Source organism: Molothrus ater, chromosome 2, assembly GCF_012460135.2.
Source record: "Molothrus ater isolate BHLD 08-10-18 breed brown headed cowbird chromosome 2, BPBGC_Mater_1.1, whole genome shotgun sequence".
NCBI lineage: Eukaryota > Metazoa > Chordata > Aves > Passeriformes > Icteridae > Molothrus > Molothrus ater.
The window spans coordinates 48,369,084-48,396,722 of record NC_050479.2 but is presented as its reverse complement, the minus strand read 5'-3'; the positions used below and the strand labels follow the sequence as shown (position 1 = coordinate 48,396,722).

General features: G+C 37.5%; 1 protein-coding gene across 3 annotated transcripts in view; it reads right to left on the bottom strand.

The window, feature by feature from the left end:
* The window catches only part of RBM26 (RNA binding motif protein 26), a 48,605-nt gene extending 21,309 nt beyond the window's left edge, over positions 1 to 27,296 (bottom strand). For 2 of the 3 annotated variants that reach the window (XM_036401903.2, XM_036402075.2), the window contains exons 1-12: positions 26,819 to 27,296; positions 16,041 to 16,159; positions 15,205 to 15,341; positions 14,202 to 14,290; positions 13,404 to 13,615; positions 11,200 to 11,460; positions 8,830 to 9,069; positions 7,181 to 7,348; positions 6,685 to 6,825; positions 5,569 to 5,680; positions 4,632 to 4,791; positions 3,078 to 3,242 (exon numbers count right to left, since the gene is read on the bottom strand). In XM_036401903.2, coding sequence (XP_036257796.1) covers positions 3,078 to 3,242; positions 4,632 to 4,791; positions 5,569 to 5,680; positions 6,685 to 6,825; positions 7,181 to 7,348; positions 8,830 to 9,069; positions 11,200 to 11,460; positions 13,404 to 13,615; positions 14,202 to 14,290; positions 15,205 to 15,341; positions 16,041 to 16,159; positions 26,819 to 26,889 — 1,875 coding nt within the window. In that variant the 5' untranslated portion in view covers positions 26,890 to 27,296. The remainder of the gene's footprint in view (positions 1 to 3,077; positions 3,243 to 4,631; positions 4,792 to 5,568; positions 5,681 to 6,684; positions 6,826 to 7,180; positions 7,349 to 8,829; positions 9,070 to 11,199; positions 11,461 to 13,403; positions 13,616 to 14,201; positions 14,291 to 15,204; positions 15,342 to 16,040; positions 16,160 to 26,818) is intronic. The other variant, XM_036401989.2, reaches the window with a different exon arrangement.
* Positions 27,297 to 27,639: the final 343 nt, after the last annotated feature.

Sequence of the window (27,639 nt, the reverse complement as noted above, 5' to 3'; positions counted from 1 at the left end):
AAAACAGAATACAAACTTGTATCACAAAGACTCTCACTTTTTACAGTGATAGGTCACACTTTTCATCTCCTCTCTGTTTAACTTGGAGAAAATAGAAAAAAAAGAAACATGCAGTCATGGGACTGAAGAATAAGAAAAGAGAGCAGATAATCTGTGAATCTACAATGGATATACCCTGACAAGCTAACACCTTTCCTTTTTTTTTCTTCGGCAAAAACATTCAATGGTTAAGACCAAAAAATATGCTTCCAAGCAAGCTTACTGTCATATTTATAGCTCTCAGAAGGTCACCTAATCCATTTCTCTCCACTGCAGGGCAAAGTCAGTTTTGCCATTACTGACAGTATCTATCTATCTCGTTCTTACAAATTTCAGATGAAACAGGTCCTGTCACCTCTCTAAGCAGAAGTGCTTCAGGATACTTTGGCATTAGAAAATGTTTTTTTAATATTTAACCTAAGTCTCTTTGTGCTGCCTTTTAGGCCTAGAACTTCCTGTTTTATCTGCCTCAGATGTGGAAAGCATATTATTTTCTGCTTCTTGGCAGAAGCCTTTTATTTGATGATTTATTATACTTGACTCCCACCATCATTACTTAAGTACTTCCACCTCTCTCGAAATTCTACAGCAAAGAATTTCCAAAGTAATCTTGCTGATAAAATAGCAATGGTTAAGCAATTGTGCTGGACCACATATTACTGAAGGGACAATTTAAAAGTCAACTGACTTTACACTGAACAAAATTCAAAAGCCTGTCTTGGTGCCTGATAGACAAAACCTGGTTGGAAGCCATTACAAATACAGGTGAAATTAATTAACCCATAATTAATTAATGTAACAGAAATCTTGACAAAAATATAAGTATTTATAGTATATGAAGAAGTATAAAGCTTCCATACTACTCACAGATATGATACCAAATATTAATTTCAACAAAAAGAGAAGTAAATATTCATGCTCCTGAAATACTTATGAACAAAAAACACGTGTTTACTGACTCAATAATTTGTTAGATGTTATATCTTGGAGTAGAAGAACATAGAAGCGTTGTACTTAAAATTTTAATTTTCTGTTAAAAGTTCTTCTTGTTACTGTGTGCCTTCTGTTGCTGATAACAGACTTCAAAATGCAGTCTGCTGACATGTGCTAAATGGCTGTTCTGGGTGAGGCAGGAACATCTAATACTGTCCCCAGGACTAAGGGGAATTCATTCTCAAACCAGCAAAGTTAACTTGCTAAAGGTGGTGTGATTGGAAGCTGTTAACACTACTAAAAATTATGGGACTACTACAAATAAGACCTATATAGATTGAATGCTTGTTTGGAAATATAGAGTTAATACTCCAATAATACTCTGAACAGCATAATCAGCAAATAAGCTGATAGCATAGTCCAAGCTATCCTTTGAGTAAGAGGGAATGTCTACAGGAATGCAAATGCCGTACTCCACTGCCCTCTTCTGGCTGAGACGAAAATCAAACTTAGAAAATAAATACCCTTTTTGAGCAGCACTACTTTAGACAAAGTATTAAAGATACTGATAAAATCTAAAGGATAATAACAGGGAAGACAGTGAGATAGATGTCATTTAAAACCGAATTTTGAAGATAAAAATCAGGGCATTTCTTACAAAGAAGGTGGGAAAGAAAACTGCTAAAATGCTGTACAGCAGGATTGCCATGGAAAATCAGGTCACTGATTCTAAATGATGATGACACGCACCATCAAGAGGAAGTAGGAATTCTCAACTCAGAGCAGCAACTGAAAGAATCCCCTAAATAAAGTCATTCACATATCAGATCAGCATATATAATTAAGTGACCATTTCTTCTACAGAGCCTGTCTCGTATTTTTGAAGTGCAGAATGTGCTGCTCCACACTGATGGCAAATCCAATAGAGCAGGATACACAGATATTTTGAAGGACTTGTTACACCAGCTGCTAACTGAGAAGACTCAACTCAATAACCCAGAGAGCCATGGCAAACCCAAGGTTCCTCTTCTGCTTGAGAACAGCCACTGCTGTACTGCTGACAAGTCTGATTTGGCCTGACATAGGTTACAAATCTACCCTTCACAACAGTAATTGCTGTTTTATTGTTTTTAATGTTGCCAATGCTGCTACGAACATGACAACTTCCAAAGGTGTCTCTGCAATTCAATAAAAAAATGTAGATCAGAGTATTTCAGTTGTAAGGGACCTGCAACAATCATCTAGTCCAACTGTCTGGTCAGGGCTGACCAAAAGTTCAGGGTTGACCAGAAGTTTAAAGCACATTGTTAAGGATTCTGTCCAAATACCTCTTAAAAAGAGTGACAGGCTTGGGGCCATCAGCCACCCCTCTAGAAAACTGGTTTCATTGTCTGACCACTCTCTCAGCAAAGAAACGCTTCATGCCCACTCTGGACCTCTTGTGATACACCTGCAATCCATTCCCAGACATTCTATCCCTGGATATCATAGAGATCATCAACTACCTCCCTACTTAAAAACATCCCTGATACCTTCCTAGAAAATCAGTCTCTGTAATGCAGTTCTTTTCCACTGCTGTTTGCAAGTCCTCAGATCTATGTGTGTATACACAGAGACACCTATGTGTAAACCAAATTCTTCTGTTACTTTGTACAACAATACGCATGCTCAACAGGAAGGGAAAGGGAAAGACCAGAGTCTAATGGAAGAAAATGGAGATCATCTTTCATGAAAAGAAATATAGCTCTGCTGCCTTTCTTATCCTTACCAAAAAAAAATCAAAAAGCCTATATTAATTAAAGCAAAATAGACATTATTCAGCAGAGAGCTTCATCAAATCTTGCTTGACATGATAACAGAGTAGAATACACGGAAAGTCACAGAAGAGCTTTCCTTAAATAACTTCAGTCTCATCTTGCTAATCAACTGCTGAACGTTGCATATCAGGTCAAAGAATTTACAACTGAAGAGTGACTTTGGAAATTAATTACATGAAGTAGTCATTATTTCAAAAGGACTTAGTTTACTTGATATAAACAGTCTATTAAAAATGTTTTGAAGATTCTTTTTTACATAATATGTTAAAACAGACTTAGATCCTCTACCTTCTGTGTGGTAGTCTGGATTTGCGGTGCGCTGCCTTCTCGATGCCAATAAACTTTAATAAAACGATTATTTAATACTGCTTCTGTACTTGATATAGCTTTCTTTGCTTCCTCATGGGTGGCAAACTGAATAAGGGCACCTTCTGGATCACCCTGATATGCAACCTAAGATTTAAAACAGAAGAACAAAACTTACCACACAGAGGATTCTCATTTGTGTCTAAATTATCATTAAATCATTAGCTTTTAGGCTTAGAAGCTCACAATTTACACCCAAATCCCAATACGTGTCATTAGATAAATACTTCCCATTCATGAGCCCGTTTGAAAGGCCTGGTGTCAAAATCAACCTTGAGTTTATGCTAATAAACTTTAAGAATAGTTTAAAAAACCTCAAACTAACAAAGTAAAGCAAAACCCCCAGTCAACCAGTATTTCTGTTTGCAAATATGAGCAGTTGTTTGAAAGACAAAAGGAAGCATCAGCAAAGTAAAGAAAATTACTATGAAAAATGCAGGGGTCAGATAGTAAATGTCCTATCTAATATTAGAGCTAGACAGCAAAGTTCATGTTGATTTCCCTCCTTTGAGCATTAACACATCATTTTAGCTTCCAAAGCCAAGATTTTATTCTGCAAGAAGAGCATAGCTTGCAATCTCCATATACATACCTGTCTCTCCATACACATCCATGTTTTACTTGCCTTAATGAATAATATTGCCTGCTAATACACCATATTCTTAGGTAAACTACAGAAAAGCTTAAGAAATATTTAATAGCAATTAAGAGAGATTTAAAATCCCTCCAGTGTTCAGACAGGCACAGAGTGTTTATCCTGTACTGTATCAGTATGTACAAAAATATTGCTGCACTTCTTCATTCCAGCCCTCAGTACAAACAAGAAAGGGCTTAGAAAAATGCATGGTAGCACCTGAAACTTGTTGTTAATGAAGCACAGTGAAAGGTCACACTGAGTAGCTCAGAGACTGGGTATGAAATATTGACATTACACGTGCAGCCTGCAATATATATGTAACATCAGCCTAAGTCAGGCCCTAGTTCTTTCACTGCTTTCCTCTCTCTTCAATTGCTTATTGGGTGACTCCAATAAATCACAAAGTAATTTTAAGGGACAAACCGTCATTACCATGGAAAGCAATTATGTCACAGGGATTGCCTTCTGGATGAGAAATGCAGGTTTTCTGTATTTACAATTTATCTCTGAATATACAGTGTTTATGAGAGCATAGCCAAACTTGATAAAATGTGTGAGAAAAACCCACGTGCAATCAATTTTCAATGTTTTAAACGATATCTCTTAAAAGTCTTATCTCTGAGGAACAAATTTGTTAAAAATCTAAAAGATTACTAGAACATTTTATTTCTGCTTCTTCAATGGCAATATCATTAAAACCAATGAGATCTTGTTTAAGAAACAAGTTAGGAAAATAATTAAGGGTTTCAGGGAACCAGGAAAAAAAATGGCATTCTTCTTTCAGCAACTACCACTACCTTTACATCAAAATGTATTGCTTTCTCTTTGTTGACTCTTACCTGCAAGTTGACTAAGTTTCCAAACTTACTGAAGTGCTCATTAAGTTTGCTGATGTTGTTAAGTTCTGGTGGAACTTTTCTCAATTCAAGTTTTGTATTTTCATTTCCAAACTGCACTTTCTTCTGGAAACCTGGACTATTTGTTCTGTTAAAATTTTGCCTGCAACAAATAAAAAATCAAGCCAGAAATCCATAGCAAACTAGCAAACACAATGTTAAATTCTATATGCTTACACAGAAGCATGTGTGTATGAGACACAAAGATCTGCAGACTTAAAAAATAATGCAATTTTAGAAGAGTGAAGGAGAGTACAGCACACACACCATACAACTGCTATTTTCCCCACTGATATTCTCAGCACACCTCAGCACATAAATCTGTGAAATAATTCATATTTATTTTCTCATGTCAGTGTAATTCCTGACTTTTACATTGCTTCTTTCCAAAAACTATTTCTTAGTTATTCCATGAAACTTTCCCACTACTGTTTCAAATAACTATTACTTCAAGGCTTTCCTCACTCCCAGCAATCTCTTAAAATCCCTTCCAACCTTGCACACTCTATTTTTTTCTCAGTAACATACCTGGCAACTCAAATCAAAATAGCAGTGATAAAATTCACATTTCATAACTAAAATCAGTCATCTCTAACAACCATCACACTGCAGCTTCCCTGTTTCTTATATTGCGCCAACTTTCAAGGAACAGATCTTAGTATCATCCAAAGAAACTTCACCTATCTGTATACTACCTTTGATAGAAGACAGTCAAATAAATACAGCTCACACTATAGTATGACTTACTTTAGTACCACCAGTGTACTCAGTTTCACTTGCTTGCAATTTAAATATATACATATATACATGTTTCAGATTTCAGTAAAGCAGTTAATGAAATTCCAGCTCTTAAGCCAACACTGTGTTAACAGTCACTCACTTGTCAAACCAAGTCTTCTTTGTAGGAACTCCACCATCCCCTGCACCAATTGTTCTTTTCCTGGATTCAGCATCTACCACTATTCTCATACTACTTTTATTAGGAGGTTTTTCTGTAAATAGATGAGAAGATTTTACTTTTTTATAATTTATTTTCTGTGCATTTGATTGTAAAAAAATATTCTGCTCACATTGAATTTGCACTGAAAAGCACAATTGTTTATTTTGAAATTACTATGATTATTGTTCTGACTGAATCAAACCTTGGTCACAGACTTCTTAACTATCAACAGATGTTGTGACAGATCAAAATAGCTAATAGCACTCATTTTGTCACAGTAACATCACACATACAGAAAACAAAAGAGGTGTGACAGAAGGCATCTGCCTCGAGATGACTGTGCTCTGATTCACAATGATTCACAATGTCCCATGCAATACTCTGAGGCTCACACCACTCCAGCTAACACCTCCATTCTACTATTAGATGGCACACACAAAAATGGTCATGATAGGAAATGCACATTACTCCAGGGCAATAGCACCTAGGAGCAAGATTTATGGATGGACTGGGAAAGGAGTCACTTTTGCTGAAGAACAGGAATCACACTGGGGGACTCCTCACTGAAAATACACCAACAGAAACATAGTAAGATTAAATAGAAATACATACAAGTGCAAATAAAAACCACATTAAAAATGGTTTTATCCCTCTTCCATTCTTATTTTGTGTGCTGCTGCTTCTTCTCAGGACCACAGGAACTGTGATGTTAAGATTATTCATGCATAAAACTGCTACCAGATAAAAATGACTCCCTCCTCTATAAGCAAAAATCATCCTGAGATTCTACTACAGAAACATTAACATTTTTCTGTACAAAAGATATACAAAGTGACCAGTTACTACAGCTAAACTGCAATACTCTAGCAAGAGATTTCATTCTACCTGTAAAAATGCACAAAGCAATTATAGACATAGTTTCCTATTCAACTAAACATCTCTTAATTCCAGAAGATTTTAGGAAAATGCTGTATTTTCCAGTATTCTCTGCCAAGTTCCTCAACCTGCATTAATGTAAAAAAATCAGCTAAACTAAGTATAGCTTTGAGAGCATACCTCTGGGTGGTAGATCCATATCACCTGATGTGAGTCCTATCAAATTTGGTCTTTGGGCATGTACTCTATGTCTATACATAGGTCTTGAAGTATTTGTTATACTTGGAGCTTCTGGATTATAGCCATCTGTGTCATACGTTTCTGGTAACAAAGAAATTGTCTAATTAAAATAAATTGCAGTTAAAACCCTTAAGCTTTCAGATATAATATTTAATTTAATTACAATATAGAGTTACAATAAAAGACTTGTATAACCACTATCATAAAAAACCATCATGCCAAGTTTTCTGCTTTAACACAATGAAAATATTACTCTCCAGTCAAAATTCACACTTTATAGGCAAATTTTACTTTACATCTTGAATTAAGTCTGAAAAGAAGAAAGTTAATTTACTGTCACAATCTATACGATACAAATTTATTCTCCCAAACTATGACATTATAATCTCTATAAAGTACAGTATAATATGAATCAATGTTATTCTATTTAGCAAACCTTGTGGGCAAAGCCTCAGTACTACACCTGCTGTAAAAAGAGAGGGTGGAGCAGGAGGCGGCTGGTGATGAATACCCGTGGTAACAACAGTAGGAACTGAGCTGGTTGCTGAGTTTGGGGGGGCATCCATGCCAGCAGGCTGCAATGGTGGAAGGGGAGGGGGTGGTCCTGTAAAAAACAAAGGAAAACGCTGCATTCATTTATTATCCACTACACTTTCATTACACTCCCCTCATAAGGAAACTGATCTGAAATGCTTTTAAGGTTATTTAAGAAAAAAGGGGCTGAGAGGGCACATCTGTAGACTTGATGCTGTACCACAAATTCACATGAAACCACCCCCAACAGCAAATGACTCAGAACTTGGATTAGACAGAAAAGCATTTGAATCATTTAACATTTCTCCAAACACCTTCTTTCTACAAGTAAAATTTAATTGCTAGACCAGTATTCATCTTTACCAAATGAAGCATTTTAAAATGCTCAATAAAAGCTGATCAAAGAAACAAATTATATTTTTGAAGTAAAAAAGTATTTTCTAATATTACAAAAATATGCCATGATGACAATAACTAACTTGACTGAAATTATTTTTCCAAACAATCAAGAAGAAACCTTCAACTCTAATGGAACTCTTCTTAAAATTGAGGGAGTTTTTTTGTTTGGTTGGTTTGACTTTTTTTAAAACAGGTAATGTGACTCCTTCAAAGCTAAGCAGTCAAGCCTGATCTTCAGTTTAATCATTGACAAGAGTAGGTTTTGGGAAAAGTTATAAAGTGATATATCTGAACTTGGGAACCAGATCTGAAAATAGCATGTAAGGCAGAACTGCCCAAACCAGAGGAAGTTACATTCTATATTAACTGAAATAAATACATTCATTCATATCTTTCTTAAATATACTATCAACAGGAAATTAGAACAGTTAAAGAAACCTCTAAACAATATCAAATATCAATTACTCCTGAATAATTTTAGGAAGTGGGACACACCCAAGTTAGGAAAAAAATAGAGAAAGGAATAATCACATAAAACTAACATAACAGCTTTTAAACCACACAAGGCAACTGAGTACGAAACTTTAACTACTTTATAAATGACAGCCAGGCACATAAGTTTTCATGTAATTCTTACTGCTTCAGCTGAAGTACTTTCCAGTGAAACAGTAAACAAAGCTGAGACTTTTTCTTAGTAACAAGTTTAGTTTTAAAATTAATCTCAAATGGTATTTTCAGGTATAAATTTGATGTGGTGATGAATTATCTTTACTTCTATTACTGTGAATGAAACAGTAAGGATTAGTTGTTTCCAGGATTTTCACTTTGATCGTAGTCAATTTTGGACAACTTCTCCTATAATACTCAAGGAACTGAATTTTGCCATGTCATGCTTTTGCTTAAATACAATGAAAATATTATTCCATATTAAAGAGTAGTCATATTTAGCATGGAGCATTTTACAATAACCAACTCTGCAATCATTATCATCAGACAGAATAATTTTGAGGTAAGCTATGCCATAGCAGAGCACAGTTCAACTTTACATAATACAGCTGGGATTCTTCAAAACAGCTTTTTGCACTGCATACAATTCAAGTAAGATCCAGGCTTTCCTAAAAAAAACCCCTGGGTCTAATCTTTTGTAATTACCTGTTACAGGTGGAAGGCTAGGTGGTAAGGGGCCTGGTGGTGGTACTGGAGGTCTAAGGTTAACAGGAGGAGGACTGAGAATTGGTGGAGGGGGAGGAAGTCCAGGAGGAGGTGGTCCTTCGACAACAGGGGGTTGTGCTGGAAAAGGCAGAATGCCAGGAAGATTCACATCTTCTACCACTACTGGATCGCTTCCATGATCAAAAGGGCACATGTCTCCTCTCATACAGAAACCCTTCTCTGAAAGATCAAAAAGAACTGATGTTAGTATTCAGGTGTAGCTCGATTCAGGGTAGATACAAGACATTCAATGTGTAATGTGGCAGTTTGTAAATTAAGAGCTCCACATACCAGCAGAAGCTTAGATTAGAAAATGAAATTTTTAACTTTATTCTAAACAGTCAGCACACAAAGACATTGCAGAAACTTGCTAGGACAAAAGTGTTTTAATTTATTGTTAAAGAACTAATTCTGCACTGTATTATAACAAATGGTGAAAGCAAAGAATGAACTCTAGATGTCATCACATTAACAAAATCAATTTGTTTCTAAGCAAAAAGTGCAGATGCTAGGATTGAGAAACCCCAATTAAAAGTTAGAAGTTAATATTATGAAATTCCAACATGAGCAAATTCACTCACTTTTTTCCTCTTTTGCAATTATTTCAGGAAACATTATAAACATTTGCCATAGTTCAATGTGGTTACATAAGAACAAAATTTGTTATTTACAAATAACATATGTATTTGTAAATATTAAATATACATAAATAAAAATGAATACACATTCACTTTTTTTTTACATACAAGTCAAACATAGAAGGAGGTCAGAGGAGGGCCACAAAAACTACCAAAAGCCTGAAGCACCTCTCTTATGAGGAAGGGCTGAGAGTTGGAGCTGTTCAGACTGGAGAAAAGAAGGCTCAGAGCAGCGAATTTAAGTACTCACTGCAGCCTTTATACTTCAAACTTTCTAGTGGGACATGAAGTGATAGGACCAGGGGTCACAGTTTTAAACTAAAAAATGGTAGATTCAAAGCAAATATAAGAAAAAGAAATTATTATAATGAGGGTGGTTAAACAGTGGAAGAGGTTGCCCAGAAAAGCGGTGGATGCCCCATCCCTGGAAACATTCAAGGTCATACTGGAGTGGGCTCTGAGCAACAAGATCTCGTTGAAGATGACCTTGCCTACTGTAGGGATGCCAGACTAGATGACTTTAAAGGGCCTTTCTAGCCCAGACTCTTCTATTATTATCTGTTTAGCAACACTGTTCACAGAAACAACACCAAAATACCAGTCAATGCAATACAGGGAAAAGGCTGAAACACCTTCTGGTAAATAGGAAGAAAGAGGAGTGCTCACTTCCTCAAAACATGATATGGGGAAGCAGTATGTATTACCTCATCTTCAAGAAGAGTTATAGAGCACATTAAATTGAACAAAACCAGAATTTCAGCAGAGGGTAAAGTTGAAAATTTGCAAGTGCAAATAGGAAGAACTGTATGATGGAAACATGTAGCCACTGAAGATAGAAAACTTCAAAACGAAATGACACATTCACAATTCCACTTGTTCCATATCGCTGTGATGTACACTGGCAAAGCTATTCTTTGTCAGTACAACTCTGCCAACACTTGAAAGCTCAGTTTCCCTTTGTTTTTACTTTAAAAAAAAATCTAATCAGAATTCTGAATGTAAACTGGCCTAGAACTTAAACTTCTCATTGTGGTATGCAATAAAACAACAACAAAATCCATCAGAAACAACTTTACAGGAAGATTTCAACTGTCCTGAGTTCACAGGTTGACGGGTTGAGTTTAGTTAAGGCACTGCCACCTGCAGCAGCCTCTTGTGTGTATTTTGGCACAAGACATTTAAAATGAAAGCTTAAGACAGAGATAAGTGAAAACCTAGCCAGTTTTAAGAAACACCTACACAGAAAGAAATGAGCTTGGGAAGTTTCAGCTCTAGACCTTTCTAGTTAAAAACTGTCTGTTAGTTAGGATAGAATGAAATAGGATGAGACCAGTAAGGTGCCAACCATTGTCAAAACCACCACACACAGAATTTGGTTGGAACATGACCTAAGACAGAAAGCCTGGGTAAAAATGGATTTTTTTAATATACTCTTTCTAATTTATACAAAATAGTCTTAGCAAGTAAAAAAATAGACAAACACTAAAAGAGCAAGGTGTCTGAAGTCAGTAAGAAGTGGTAACATGGTAAAATTTGCAATCAGGAAGTGTGCAATAGAAAAACCCCACTATACTAGAGAAGATCAGAAAAAGAAGGGTGAATTACCTCAATCTTTTCATAAAGGGGACAATCATAGCTGCAGGAAGCAATTAAAAAATTAAAATGTACTTACCATCATAATCTCTACAGCGTTTCTTTGGCAGCGGAGGTCTTCCATAGGAGTTGTGGTCCAGCTGCTCTTCATGGAACTCCGACCAACTTTCAGTAGTGTTATTTCCATGATGAGCAGGAGCAATAACAGTAATAGTACTGCTCAGTGTAGGGACAGGGTAGTGGCCAGATGAAATATTTGTCACAGAAGAAACTGGAGTATAATTGTTCTCTAATGGATCTGTTCTATCCATGTCATATTTTGGCTTTCCTAAATCCCTTTCTGTAACAAAAAAATAAAAATAAAAATTATACTGAGTAATTCCTTAGCCACCTTTTTACCAGAAGCAGCCACTACTCTCTAAGTATCTTTACTCCACATCAACTCAATACATATACACAATAATTGAAATGTTTTACAGGTTGCCCAAAGTGCCTGTTGAGTCTCCACCCTTGGAGTTATTTATAACCCAGTTGGTCCTAAGCAATCTGCTCCAGTTTATTTGTTTTGATAAAGGGTGTTAGACTACACCACCTTCAAAGGTCTCCCACTAACCTCAGCTATTCCATGATTCTACATTCCAAAGGTTTAATCAGAAAAATAATAATCTCTGAAGTACATAGTCAGTCCCTGGGCAATTTTAATAACAGATATAGCCACAGTAGAGCAGATATCCAATTTAACTTCAGGCAGAGCACATCTTCTTTAGTGATGGATGTAAGAACTTCAGATGTAAAATTTTTTTTGAATAAAGGGAAGCAATGGCAACAAAAAGGTAACCACAGCTTGAAAATACTATAAAAGTTACAAATCTTTAATGTTTCAAGACAATGTTATTGTTGTGTCTTCATTTTGTTGATCTTCATTTTCTGTTGCACTCAAATGCATGTATTTATTGCATGCAAAGCTTTGCCTTAATAGGTGAAATGATAATGCTTGACAGGTGTGGAACACTCCTGGGCAGATAGAGCAAGTAAAATGACCTTTCATTCTGAATACATACAAACTATTCTCTTCATTTTCTAGTATTACCACCAAATAAAAAGTAAGTACCCCATTTAAGACAGACTAATTATGTCATGACATAAGTTAACAGACTTAAATAACTCCACATTAAAGGAACATTATGAAATGTCTTAAAGATGGCTCATCAGTGTGGGTAAAACAGGCTTTTCTTCATGTTCTAAGAAACAAAGCTTTCACTATAAAATATTATCCATAAGGTACTGTCATTTCAGTTTGTGTAAATAATCTTTAAATTAAGATTTAATCATGTTGTTATCTTTTAGTTAAACTGCTGCATGTCATTTAATTTGCTTGTTAATAAGTTGTCTGGAAAATATCTGCTCTCATATTTTCCAGAAATCTGCATTTCTAGTTTTAAGGCTGAGTTACCAAGGCCTGTTTTACAGAAAAAAAAAAAAATAACACCAAGGAGAGTTCTACCACACTGTTTTTTATCAGTACATTGTCAAAGACATGACAAAGATATAAAATTACTTTCACTTTTCAATTACTTTGGTATTTTCCAATTTTCCATTCAAAACTATTGAGGGAAAAAAACACTCTTTTCAGCTGAACAAGTAGTCCCCTTTTCAAAGAAGTTTAATTCTACAAACTACTGTACTGAAGTCTTAAGTCTTATGGATATGTGCACAAATGCAAGTATTTATTGTAACAATTTCAGCCCTTCACCTATGACACTAAAGAGGGGACAAGACCAAAAGAACTGAGCTGTACTGTTCTGTTTGACAAGTCATTTACTGCTAAACAGGCAACTTCTCTGCCAGTTCCACCTTTATAAATCAATAATAATTTCTCTATCTCCCTAAACCAGATTCTGAGTTTCCTAAAACTTAATGAAATGGAAATAACTTGCATTTTTCTGCCTCTCGTGCAACAATGCTTAAAAGTGGCCAGCACAGCCACCTCAATACAAAGATATTAAAGAAGAACAGAGGGTAAGGGAGGAAAACAAGCATTGAGAACACAATCACAAAAGCCTCATTTCCACAGAAAACAAAGCTAAATCAGAATAAAGGAACAAGGACAAAACTAAAATCTGAATAAAAAAAGCCTCATTTCCACAGAAAACAAAGCTAAATCTGAATAAAGGAACAAGAACAATAGAGGAAACTCTAGTACATTTTGAACACAGTTTTCAAGTTTAGTTTCTAAATTTTGTAGAAAACATTCACCGTATTTTAGAGACCAACTGTTGGTACCTCTGCTTCGCGTTCTGCTCCGGCTTCTGCTCCGGTCTCGATCACGGTCCCGCAATCTCTCTTTGCTCCAACTCCTACTTCGACTCCTGCTGTAGCTCCGACTCCTCCCTCTCCGTCTGTTGTATCGATCCCTGTAGGAATCTCTTCTGGGAGGATTTCGGTCATAATCCCTCTTCCGAGAACGTTCATCTTTTTTCCTTTCATCACGGCTTCTAAACATGAAATATTAGAGGTTAATTACAAGACTTACGAAGCCATAATTTGAAATCTTAACTACTTAAAAACTTTAAGAAATCTCATTGGAAAACTAGAGAAGAGCTACAAATTGTATGGAACTTATGGCTACTCCTTTCTTCTCAGAAGGATTTTAAAATTAATTTTGCTTATTTGTTTTATTTTTACCATACTTAAGATTTTAAAACATATATTAATTTCTGTTTCTGTCCAGTACTGCATATTCCCCAAGTTGGAAACACCAAGACTTATTGAAGGGAACGCTTCTAAATCAAAATTCAAACTCAATATCAAGCAGAATAAATACTGCAATATAAACCACAAATCTAACACCAGAATTACTCCTAAAACTCCAAGGATAATAGCTGTGCACAACTCGAGACACAGGTTACACTGATATACACTCGCCACTTAACTACATATGCGTAAAAGCAATAGAAGCCTTCTTTTCAGGCTTATTGATGACAATAAAGAAACAAAGTATTTAATTCAGTAAAATTAATTTTACTGAATTTATTTTACTGATTACTGATATAATACAAGGGGTTAAACAAAATTTTTTACCTGGTGTCTCTGTAGCGAGAACTTGACTGAGGAGGGCTGTGATTTAATCTTCTCGAGAACTTTTTCTCTCGCTCTTCCTCTTTAACGATCTGCATTCAAAGCACATATATAAGATCAAAATATGAGTACACTAAAATGCAGACTTCTGCATAACCAAATAAAAACCAAAAACTCTGAACACTGAGCAATCAGCAGTAACACTGAAATTAAATATTTTAGTCTCTGACATAATAAGACAATCTTTGTAACATGCTTATTTCTATTTCTAGGAATATCCAAATCCCTGTTTGAGATGAAATAAAATAATCTTTATAGTGCTGCACTGAAAATACAGCTGCTTTTACTGTAGGTAGACAAAAAACCATATTAAGGCTTTGGGAAGATTTGAGAAAGCATGGATATTCAACAACCAACACCAAAGTCTTTCTTTCATCAGCAGCTTATCTAGTTCAGTTCACACTTAAAACACTTTCACAGAGGCAAACTTGGGCTGCTATTGAAAAGCAAAAACTTACTCTTCTGGCTCAATGAACAACATAAACACATGTGACAAAAGGATATTATCTGCATCAAGCAGCTGAAGGAATGGGAATTGCAATTTAGAATGGCAGCCTGAATTTACGGAGAATTAATGTGCAGCACAACTACAACAGCAATTTTGACCAGAGAACTAATGCAGGTTATACTGCAGCTCCTACACTACTAAATAATCTCATTTACCTTTGCCTCAGCAAAACCACGTTGGTTTACATTTGAAACATCCACTTGTGTTAGAAAAATCATGCAGCAGTGCTCAATGAGCCAAGAACAAATCTTCTGACTTATTTTAATACTGTCATGTAATTATTAATAATATGATTAATAAACATAAATTATTACTGATATGAACTATAATAAATTGCTAGTAACTATTACTAATAAACACTATGAAGTTGAACACATAAGCAAATTACATGAATGAGGAAAAAGATGCACATGTAAATAAATTAAAATCAATGCCCACCTCCTCCTTTTTTGTCTCCTTTTCTTGGTGCTGAAAAAATTCTACTTTCAGGCTTCCTGATGATGGCTGTTCTGGTGGAGGTAGGTAGCTTTTTGTATTCACAGCATCAAACAGTTTTTCCACAAATATCTGAGTTTCTAAAAGTAAGCAGTGTACAAATATCCATTATACAAAACCATGGTAAACATTTGCTTTAAAAATTAATAAATAAATAAACCCAAAAAACCCAGACAAGCCACCAACACCTACATTCAGCAAAAAAAAACAAAGAGTATTTTCTTTAAATATTGTGTCCCTAATTTATATTTTAAAAGGACATTTACAGAATCAAAAAACTTGTCAATAATGAAGAATGTTTCACAAAAGTTTTCAATTCTTCAATTATTTAATGTCTCTTAATAAAGCATCTGGAAAAATATTTCTGGCATATATATATATATACAGAGGTTCAGTACTTGCCCAAAAGTTGTGGATGCCCCAACCCTGGAAGCATGCAAGACAAGGTCAGACCATGCCCTGATAAACCTGGTCTAGTGTGAGATGTCCCTGCCCAGGACAGGGGGCTGGAACTACAGGATCTTTATGGTCCCTTTCAATCCAAACTATTCTATGATTCTGGGCCTCTGTGAGTACTAACAAAACATATACCTAATATATGCGTGCTAACCTATACACCTGGGCTTTTTAAAATTACTTTATGAAAAATGAATTACATTCTACCAAGTAACAAAGCTAATAAAGAGATCAAAGCCCAACTCTGTGGTAAACGATTGCTTGAATAAATTGAACAAGACAGAATTTTCACTCAATCTTAATTGTTATGACAAAGCCCATACCTTTCTGAAGAAATACATCCAGCTGATCAACACACAATGCCTTCAGTTCCTTTTCACTTTTGTCCTTCTTTACCAAAGCCAGAACATATTTAGCTAGGGCAGATGGATCTGCATCACATCTGCAAATAGATTAGTTAGGAAAAAAAAAAGCAAATTAATTACAGAAATTAATGTCTGAAACTGGTATGACCAATACGTACATAGGGCAAAATAATTTCCTACCAAAGCAATTGAAAAATACTCAGGTGTATTTTTCAAAACAGAGTCCAGATAGACAGCAGTTCTAAGTATCACTTTTCCTTTCAAGAGAACAATTGCCTAGAATATTTCCTAACAATACTGCACAGAGAACATCAGAGCTAACTAGAACAGTTTCATAAGAAACAGTTTCAACTGCCTAACTGTTTTGTATTAAAAACAAAGACAATGAATACTTCCCTAACTTCCCAAAGATGGAGTCAATAATTCTGAATGCAACACTGAGTAACTGTTATCTGGAAAAAGTCAGTCTATCCAATTATAAATTAATATAGTGATACAGTAGAAGTGATCTATGCTACAAAAAAAAAAAAAAAGGTCAGACCCCTGAGTATTCTATTAAATACACTTTCGAACATTCTTATTACTACTTACATATGAACACCATGAAAACTGAAACTGATTTTTTCAGTTTTAAACGCCTAAATTCATATATTGTAACAGACACTTCTATAAGAGGTACACTGAAAATGGAGAGAAATTTAGGGGATCATTATCCATTTGGCATCTGAATTCAGAATTCAACCTACAATTAAATACAGAGCACCTCGATGTAGAAGCTGATGGTCTTATGCATATCTACATAGAACTCAGAATGAAGAAAGCCATGTATCCACATTCAGTAGACCATTATTTAATATAAGTGGCAGATTTTTTTACAATGTTTCACAAATAGCAATCTACAATGAACTTTGTGGTGGTGTTGTAAAGCCCGCCAAAGCAAGTGAGACTACTGCACAAAACCACTCATGTTTCAAAAAGAGTAACTAATGAAATAGTGAGACATTGGTCTTGAACAACTTAATCTCCTTATTTAGCATATACCAAAGAAGACTTCAGGCCCCACAAAACAATGCAAGATTGCATGGATGCATACCGGTCATGTGATACAGACAACTTATTTGGGTGGTCATCAAAGTTTGTACTAATGTTTTAAAGAATAACAACAAGAAAAAAAAAACTGCACTGATGCATCCTGACTGTACATGCTTTCTAGCAAAAATAACCAGTAAGAAAAATTAATGGTCAGGGAGTTGCACTGAATATGAACATTACACAAATACTGCTCTAGCATAGAGGTCCAACAGTCATCTAAAGGAATAAGAAGTTTGAAATCCCTTCCACAATAAGTAAGATATAAATACTGGAGCTTAATTATTAATCTAAATGTTGATCATTGAAATGACATTATTTTGGACACTGGGCAAAAGAACCCAAATCCCTAAGCAAACATATCACACAACCTAATTTCTCTCACCAGAGAAACTTATCTCCTGCACAGCAAGCAACATCCCCCATGCAAACACATCTGCTAAGCAAAGGAAGCCAATCTGTCAGCATTACTTATGGACAGCCTGGGCCCAGCACAGAGAGCCCTGAAGTTAAAGGTCAGAGCTTCAGACGTAGCCCAGCATCCTTTAGAAAGGAGGCAATACTAGAATTTCATGCTGAAAAAGCAACTCGGGCTGCTAGTGGATGTACCACTGTATTCCATGTTAGTCTGCATTATTTATAGATACAGGAAATGGGAGTTCATAATCATTGCAAAAGAACCCATGGACACTAAATGAACAAAATATATACTGCTAATCTAAAACCAGACTGTACACCAACTAAAAAGTCTTCAGAAATTTTTCAAATCTAGTTTGCCCCATTCAGATCTAACAATTCTTTATCCAGAAGAAAATACAGTCCAAGCACCAAGTCAATGCACAACCTGACACAACCTCCTCCTAGTAAGACTCTAACACTGCAAGCACCCGAGCACATCAGCCAAGCAAATTATCTGAAAGCCCAGTGTCAAACAGCATTCATCACAGTCTGTAACGATGGCTCTCTCTAAGCCTTCAGCAGGCACTAAGACCAGCATTTCATAACGTCAATCCTTGAATTTGAAAAGTTATTAACTTTTATTACTGTTTCTTCACACAACTTCAATGGCACTTCAGATTTTCAATACTTTCCCAGTTTCAAGCTCAATTGTGCAATGGAAAATTAATGTGCTGTTTTCATCACTATAGGTGGGGAGGGGAGCAGACAATTTTCACATGATTATCCTCAGTTTCCCTTTTTTAATTTCAATTTCCATAAATTTGGTTCTCATTCAATAATATGAACAGTCAGCTGTCATTCAAAATCCACTACAACTTACTTAAATGACATGCGCACACAAAATTTAGTGGGGGGGGGGGGAACCCAAGTCAGTCTAGAAGGTAAAAATCTACTGCTATGAACTACTACAATGTGTTTTAATTCTCCAGCTCCTACAGCACTGACTATACAACAACCTCATATTCAGTTTAAAGCAATTCCCCTTTCATGAGCAGGATAAAAACCAGAAAATCTTCTCTGGAAAGCCACCTAGACCATAACAAAATAAACAAACCATAAATTATCCCCCAAAAAACAAACCAAAAAACCCACAAAACCACACAAAACCAACAAACAAAACCCCAAAACCCAAACAAACAGATGATGTTTAAAAATAATGAACAGTTAACACTTCTATCCTCCCTGCAATGATGACTTTGAAAATCTTAGCAATCCTGTCCACCCCAGGACTTGAAGTCATCCACCCAGATCCAAGATATGCTTATGGAAATATTCTCAATGAAAATGTACTTTTAATTTGCAAAACACAGGATCACTTTCTGCTATGCACTCATGCACATGTTTCAACATTTGTCACCCTGTACAGCCACATATAAACAAAATAAAACGATTGCACTGAATTCTACTATTATTATCATTCAGTGTGTACAGGGGAATTTCTACTACAATAAGAATTTACATGCTTTCAATTTTGGCTACTTAACAAATACTATTTTTTTTAAATACTAACAGGCAAATTATTTCAAATTGACACTAATTAAGCAATAATGAATACAGTGAGTTTTGTGGCAGAGTGAGATGAAGATGCTTTTACAAACCAGCACTAGGATTTTCTGTGCTTTCTTTTAATTTCTTAAAATGAAACTGCAAATGATCTCTACACAGATAGGGGCTGACATCCTTTTTTAGCTACTGCCTTGAAACACAAGTCTCCTCTGTATCTGTTCTTCAAAGCTTAAAAAAACCCCACAATTAATCTGTTTTCCCCACACTAGGGCAAAGACTGTTTCTCTAGATAGTATCTTAAATAAATCTGTCAAGTCTATAATATGATCTTATACGGCATTCAAACTCTTGCAATGCCTTTTTTTAAGATGATGCTAAAATTAAATTGCTAGCAACCTCAAGTGGTGGAAGAGAGGACTAATTGGTCTTACAAAGTAAAAAAAAAATTTAAGTTTACAAAACTGTGGATAAAGGAAGTCTGTCTGAAAATTTCTTTACAGCTATCAAGACTTCTAGACATAATCTTTAATAATTTTGTTTGGGGGGAACTTTTTTAAAAAGGAATTCCTTTCCATTTTTTCACTCAAACTTAATTCTGAAATGTTCTGTATAAATTCTCCATCCACTGGTTTAGTCAAAATCCACTGGTTTGGATTATGGGGCCTTGAGTTTTTCTGATAAACAAGATCTTATGTTCTCTAGTTTAACAGTATTTTCTTAGAGAATAGCAGCCTTTGTGTGTGAATAATACGCAATATGCCTGCTCTGTTGTGCATACATGGATTTTTCACTGATTTTCAGCTAGCTTTGTCAGTTTTTCTAAACCTCTTTGTCTTGCATTTTATGCTCTTATAATCGACTTTGTTTTGTTAACAAGTAATGTGAGAATAAAGAAAACAGTAAAGGCATCCATGCTGATGGCAGCAAATATACAGTGTAGCACAAGGATTTGGCATACAATGTATGTATCATGCTATGTTCTTGCAGATTGAAAGATAACAAAGATCCTTAACTGGTATCTCAGAAAAATGAGAATACCACCAACACATTTCAAATACTCTTAAGTTGCTCTAAAAATGAACAAAAAGTTTGTAATTTGATTCTACTGCTCATTGAATGATAGACATTTTCAGTCATTAAATACAGGTTTGAATTTAATAAACTTGAATATAGTGTGGTACATCGGTCCTCACCATAAACACAATTTATGCATTACAAGTGTGACAGAACTTTATATATAACTTCATTCTTATAACACAAGGCTACTAGAAAAATGGTCACATTCATTGAAGCATGCAGAAAAACATTTCTCAACTCTGATTTCCCTAGCTTCATCCCCTCAACATACCGCAGCCATGCGCTGCAAGCACTAATACACATCTGTAATGACAAATTTCTCCTCCTGTTTTCACTTGTGTTTTCTTTAACAAACAAACAAGCACCAGCTGGCACAAGTAATCCGAATTCATTTCCACTGCAGCAAGTACATCCCAGTGTGTGCTACTATTAAATACCATAGCATGTCTTGTTACACCCAGTTTCTGAATATAGATCATATACTCAGAAATATACATGCATCATTGTTCCTAGCAACGTTAAATGTTTTTACCTCTAGTAATACTTTTTTGCAGTCTCTGCTAAGTCAGAAAATACACAGTGCCTACTCCTCTCTCTTAAACAAGGGAGACTGCTCAAGTAATCCTGCTTTAATAAACAGTATTGGATATGCAGGTATAGATGAAGAATTCTCTTGCTAGATCTCTATATGTTCTTCAGAGAATTATACGGATACCTCCAATTGCTATGCAACAGATAGAAGCTTGAAAAAGGAAAGCAATTCCCAATCAAATATTTTGCTCAATCACAGAAGGAACAGTTCAATAAAGCTCACAGGAAAGTTCAAAAACTAATGTTTCTGACCTCATGTTGTTTTGCAGTCATTACTTGAAATTACTATTTCAAATAAAGATAAACCAGAAAAGATGAAACTGTCAGGGTAAATTTAAGTCCTATTTTTTTTGTTGCAAATAATATTTGAAAAAGGAAAAGTAATTTGGCTGAGTCACCTCTCAATACAGTATTTACTTCTTATTTGAATACTCTGCAATTCATTAAACACTTTTTAACCTGTTTCCAATACTCACATTTTTTTAAATATAAAATATGTTCTGAGAACCCACTCTGACTTTTTAATCACCAGGCAACTACAGACTTTAGCATTAAGTGAGAAATGCAGCATATGTGGAAGAGATATAAAAGGTGTTAGCAAGAATACGTTAGTCGTGTAGCTGTACATTCAAAAGCCCTTATTAACACATAGTTTACGCTGTATGCACACACTACTTTTTTAAGATGTAAAGGAACTAACCAAGGGGATTTTTTCTTCAGTTTTAAAATTAATGTACAAACCAAAAAGATGCTGCAAATCCTGACACTAGTTCCCTGACAAATTTGAACTACCACAACACAGTGAAACCTCAGAAGCATGTCTGTAGTCCTCCAGGCAACAAATGGTGCTGCTGTAGAGGAAATGACATGTAGGTGCATGCTATTTGCCATGCTCCAATCCTGTGTTAATAACCTAAATTTCAGAGTCTAGTTTTGTTGCCTGAAGACTGCTAAAATACTGCTAAAATACTGCTCAGTTCTTGACATTAACCAAGGTGGACATGGCTGTGTTTGAAGGCAGAGAGAAATGCTTTCTACTTGCAGGGCCGAGTGGGTGCAGAAATATGTACATGGCCTGCTGGGCAGTGCAGCCAGCTTAATTCAGGCAGTTGCACCACTCTGTTGTTACTAAAAAAAAATCTATAAAAAGCTATGATGTAAAGTAATATGGTGCAAACTTACTTCAGTAAGTAAAATGAATTACAAACTCATTCAGCAAGATCCAACTTTTATCCTGAGACACCAGTGTGGCTAAGGAGGACTACTCTTATGATCCTCACTTTAATTACCTCTCTAACAGTACTTAAAGCAATAGAAACACATCGAGGAATGCTGCAGCCTCCAAAGCTGCTATTCAAGCTAATGATGCCATTAAATCAGTTCTAAATTATTCTGATACCCAGATCTGACATGTTCATACAGCTGCAACCAGTAATTGGCAGCCTAGAATACCACCCCTAGATTCAAGACAGCTCTCATGAGGCAGAACAGCTGTCAGCTTGCTGGCTCTCCAACACCCATTCAATGCAGAAAGCAAAACTCATCACAGTGTCTCACATTGAGACACATGCAATGCAGTCAAAGGGGTTTCACTTCACTGCTGATATTCACTGCAAGAACAAAAAAGGTTTCTGTAACAGGAGTAATTTTCTCCTTTTTATTTTCTGCTTTCAACTATACCTAATAGTGCCAATTTTTTAATACTAATATAATATTTTTACTCAGAAGCTTAGCAGTATCAGCACCCTAAGCTAGGAACCTTGATTTCTCAAACACAGTAGCTCTCTGTGAGTCAGGTGAAAATTATCAAGTTTCATAGCAGATGTAGAAAAATAACTAGTGTTAAAAACTACATACCACTGACGTGCATTTGTGATTTGTCTTAGTTACAAAGAGCTTCACACGAGGTGTTAACAAAATTAAGTGAAATAAAGAGAAATGCTTATTGCCTCTGAACTTAGGAAGTTTCATGGAAAATCAGAGAAATCTCATGGTGGCCCAATAAGTGTTATTGGTAGGACATGCTTTCAATGTCCTGGCTTATTAGCATATTCCTTACAACACTGTTAAACCTTTTTTATTTGCTACCTTTTCTCAGTAACCTGTGAAGCCAAAAAAAAAGGGCTGGAAAGCCTGACAAACAAAGAACAGCGAGAGCATAACACCAGAGGACACAGATCACTGGCCAAAAAATATTCCAATGATAAATATACTCAAAATATTCTTTAAACAATTTTCATTTTATTCCATCTGATGAAAGTCATTACAACACCCCATTCACTTACAGAATTCACCAATGAAAAATACCTTTCCATTTAAATGAGGTACGCCTAAATAGTGCATAATGTTGTTGTAGGCATTGCATCTTTTTTCAAGTTTGATTTAGCACAGGAACAAACCTTCACAAAAATGTAAATACAGTGAAATGGAGAAAAATTAGATATGAGAGCCTTAATCAAATTGAAAGTAAAATTCAGCAGGCCACAAATATTTCAATTTAATTTATTTTACACAAAGTAATTAAAACCAAGGAAACTTTCCAGTGTAGAGAATTAGGGCAAGGGAGAGAATATTACAATGTCTTAAAAGCGAAATTGTGAGTGTAGCATTAGTACAAAAAGTTACTTTTTTTTCACAAGTAGAGATTCAAACAAATTCAAGAAAAAAAAAAATTAAGGAAATCCCTACTTGGAACTTTGCCAAGCCAGATCCTAATATTCCAGCAAGTACTATGTACAGTTTACAGAGTATCTGGAACAGACTTGCAGGAAAGCAACTCATCACAATTGACAGGCTCAGTGAGTGCCTTGTTAGTATAGAAATCAGAAATGACAGGCAGACGGTTATATTCCAAGTTTAACATTTTCCACCACTTGATAGAAACCATGCCACGAACAAGAAAGTGTGTAACACCAGAAACTTAGCTCGTTGCTGTTCGCAAGCAACGAGGATGACTGGTAACAAATGCCTTCTTTACAGAACTGACAGGAGTTGAATATACAAGATAATTCTAGCCAAACGCACAGTAGCCACAGCACAAAAAGCCTCTTGCCAGTTTATTTGTACTGGTACTACATTTACATGGCCGTGTCTGCAATGATTCTGAGCGTATATTTAGCAATTCTGCACAAAGAGTTACTTCCAAAATGACAAAAGCAGCCTCTTCTTGAAGAGCTGTAGAAAGCTCCTACAGACCTATTACCCCTAAACCGAGATGGACTTGCAAAGGCTCCAGCATGGCAGCATTTGCAATTTCTGCCTCACTGCAACAAGACAAAACTCACATAAGGCCTTTTTGTATGGATGATCACCAAGGCTTTGCCAAAGGCATTAGAGTAGTCCAAAACAAACAAACAAACCCAACAACCTACTACTAACAAAATTCCAAATCTTAAATCCTCCACCATCTCTCCCCTTCAAACATTCTTGTCTATGAACACTGTTTCCCAGAGACTCCATGTGAAAGCAGTCCAACAACCAAATCTTGTCCAGTCTATATAATTACATAACGCACTTGTTTCTTTATATTAGGAAATCAGCATTTTTAGAACTGTTTAAAGATGAAATGAGACAATTTTTGTGGCTATTGCGATATTTTAATTCTGAAACATTATGTTTTAGAAGTACATGCATTATGGCCTTTGGAACAAGTTATACATCCTGATTAAAAAAGGCTAGCTCCTTGAAAAGGCAACTTGGAAAGTGCAGCATGTTCTAACTATTCAGCTCTAGGTAACTAGCCCATAAATATAGATCTAGACATGTTTGTATAAAATTTATTCATGCTTCTTCTTAAATGCACTTCTCCCCTTGAAACCACCAAGACACCACCTCCATGATGACCTAATACAGTGGTGTCTTTCTTAGTGCAGTCAGGAGGTTAAGCCATGTATCTTGCAGCTAAAGGTTTCTGAAAGAGCCACTACACAACATTTGGCACTTTTGTTTCATTAACAGGAAAAGACAAGTCAAAAATCATTTCTGGGCTACAGCAACACCTTCAGAGGATCAGCAGTTAGCACCTCACTGTACTAGTGGTGCAACAGTTACTTCTTTAGAAGTAGCTGCACACTGAAATTTTCATACAGCCAGAAGCTACGGCCGTAGTCACACACTTCGGATAGCTGACACCAAAAGCACCTCCAGGAGTATCCGACTGCCCGGAAAGGGCAATACATCTCCGCCAATTCTAATATCTATTCAACAATGCAGTTACACAGGACACTGCAGAAAACTGAATGACAGTCACTGCTGGTTTGTTTTCTCCCAAAGCTAAAAATGCAGAGAACTCACCATCCTCCAGACCAGCATCTCCCTAGCTCTCCACAATTTTCAAAACACATTTGATCTGCTCACACACCACGTTTAATCTTACAGATACATGCTGGTCTTTTAAGTGGAAAAAGGCAGAAAATTGCACAGATAATGAAAGCTGAAAATCTCAATTTTACCCTTGTAACTGGTGACTATTGCTAACAGAGCTCATGGTTTAATATTCAAACAAAGAAACATGGTCCAACCTGCATCTGTTCTAAGCCTCTTAACCAGCACATTCTAAAATACTGGCATCAAACTCCTGATTGCCTTTAACAAAATATTCATACAAGAAAGTACCCAGAAACTAATAGTGAGCATTATGCAGCAGAGGACTAGAGAAGTCTATTACCCCAGAACACAACATATTGCATTATACCAACCCAAGATAAAAAGTAATTCACCTTTCCCAAACTACAGCTTTACAAGATTATGCCCTTTTTTCCCCCCCAAAATAAAAATCTTAAACGTCACACCTTTTATAACAAAGACACTCAGTGTAATTTTGTTGCAAGCCTAATTCAAAGACAACTGAAAGTAAACTCAGTTCATCTATTTTAGTGTGGTCTGGATTAGACCCTATGGAATAAAGGAGAACCACTACCTCCTCCCCACCACCTCAAAAAAAAGCCACAAACAAACAAAAGAACCACCCAAGAGTTCTCCTAAAAATGTCCTAGCATCTTACTACTTTTTCAAGTTATTACAGCATAAGCCCTACAAACTGTATCTGTACATACAAATAACTAATGGTTATGGAAGCAATAAAGAAAATTTTGCTCGCCCATCTGAGCTCGTCAAGAGTAAAAGCTACAGTGGGCAAACATCTCAGCACAAAAGTTAAGACCAGACTGAATTCAGGAGTTCTAGTTCATTTAACTCAAATCAAACTCCAGCAAATTTAATTCAGACATGTTAAAATAGTGGTCCAGAATGACAAAAAAAAGTGTATGCTTTTATCTGTAGACACCATACTTCCAGAATATACACCTTTAAAACTAAGTTCACGCTTCAGTTCCACTCAAATACCACTCAGAGAAGGAAGATGTATTTACAGAAGAGCCCCACTTACTCACACGAATGTTATCCTTAGAGGGCACGCACGTATTCACAAACAGGCAAATTATTCTCTGGGGCTCCTACTCCCAAGGCCTCTACTGATGCAATTTTTATTTGGGGGAAGGGAAGCCAGAGAGCGTCAAACACTCCAAATAACCAAGAATGATGTGCGACGAGTCTGCAGGGAAGATCCCAGGATCCCGCTGGACGTCCCAGCGGCACCTGAGCTCTCTCGGAGAAGGTCCCCGCACAGGGCGGCGGGCCGTGCTCATTACCGCGGCCTCTCCGGGGGCTGAGCGCGGGGCACGGCGAGCTGCACACGCACACACAGCGGCTCCCGCTCTCCCTGGGCTACAAAGGGAGGAGGAACGCGGTCGCTAGGGGGGGAAGCTGCATCCTCTGGAGGGAGATGGTCCTACCTCCCGGCCGAGGACGGCGACGGGAGAGCGGGAGAGCGCAAGAAGGACGCAGCCCCTCACACACGGCGGCCGGGGAAGAAGGGTGCTGAGAGGGCATCTCCCGGGATGCCCTCCCGGGACTCGCCGGCACCACGTTTCCCGCCCCTGCGGATCCCCATCTTCTACAAGGGGAAGGTTTATTTCGAGGGGGCGAGAGGGCGAGGAAGGGTCGCGGTTACTCACATGGGCTCCAAGGTTTTGCTGAGCCAGGATTTCAGCGCCTCGAAGTTTTCTATGATCATTTTAACCACCATCCAGAGCGGCCCGGGCCCCCCGCCTCCCCACCAGCAGCAACAGCAGCAGCAGCAGCCCCGGCGGCGGGGTCCGCGCCGCCCGCCGGCCGGCCGGCACCCCGGCTCCCGCCGCGCCTCCCCGCACTCTCCGCCGCCTCCCGGTTGAGCAGAAGCCGCCCGGCAGGGGCCGGAGGCCCAGCGACACGGAGGGGGCGGAACCAGCCGAGCAGCGGCTGCTTTCCGCGGGCCCCGCTCTCGCCGCTCCTCTGCCGGGGAGCGCGTCCCGGGCGCAGCGCGGGTCCCCCCCGCCGGAGGGCGGCGCGGCCGAGTGTGGCGGCGGAGCGGAGCGGGACGGGCGGTGCGGTGCGGAGCGGGACGGGACGGGCGGCCCCCCCGCCGCCCTGAGCCGCAGCGCCCGACACAGCGAGCGCCCGAGCGAGCGGGTAAGATGGCGGCGCCCCGCTGTCGCGAGAGCCCAGAGTCTCGCGAGGCCGGGCGGCGCGCGGGGGCTGCCGGGAGGCGGGGCCGGGCTGGGACCGCGCTGCGGGGGCAGAGGGCGGTCTGAGCGGTCGGGGACCCTTCAGAGCCCGCAGGCGTGAGGGTGCCCGTGGCTGGGCGGAATAGTGCTCTAGGGGCAAAAGAAATACCATTGTGTATTCCTGACTGGTGTTTGAAATGCGCATTGTTTTCTTTCTTGGAAACGCTGATGGCCTTACCTAATATGATCACAGAACGGGAGAGTTGGAAAGGACAACATCGGGTCACCTGGCC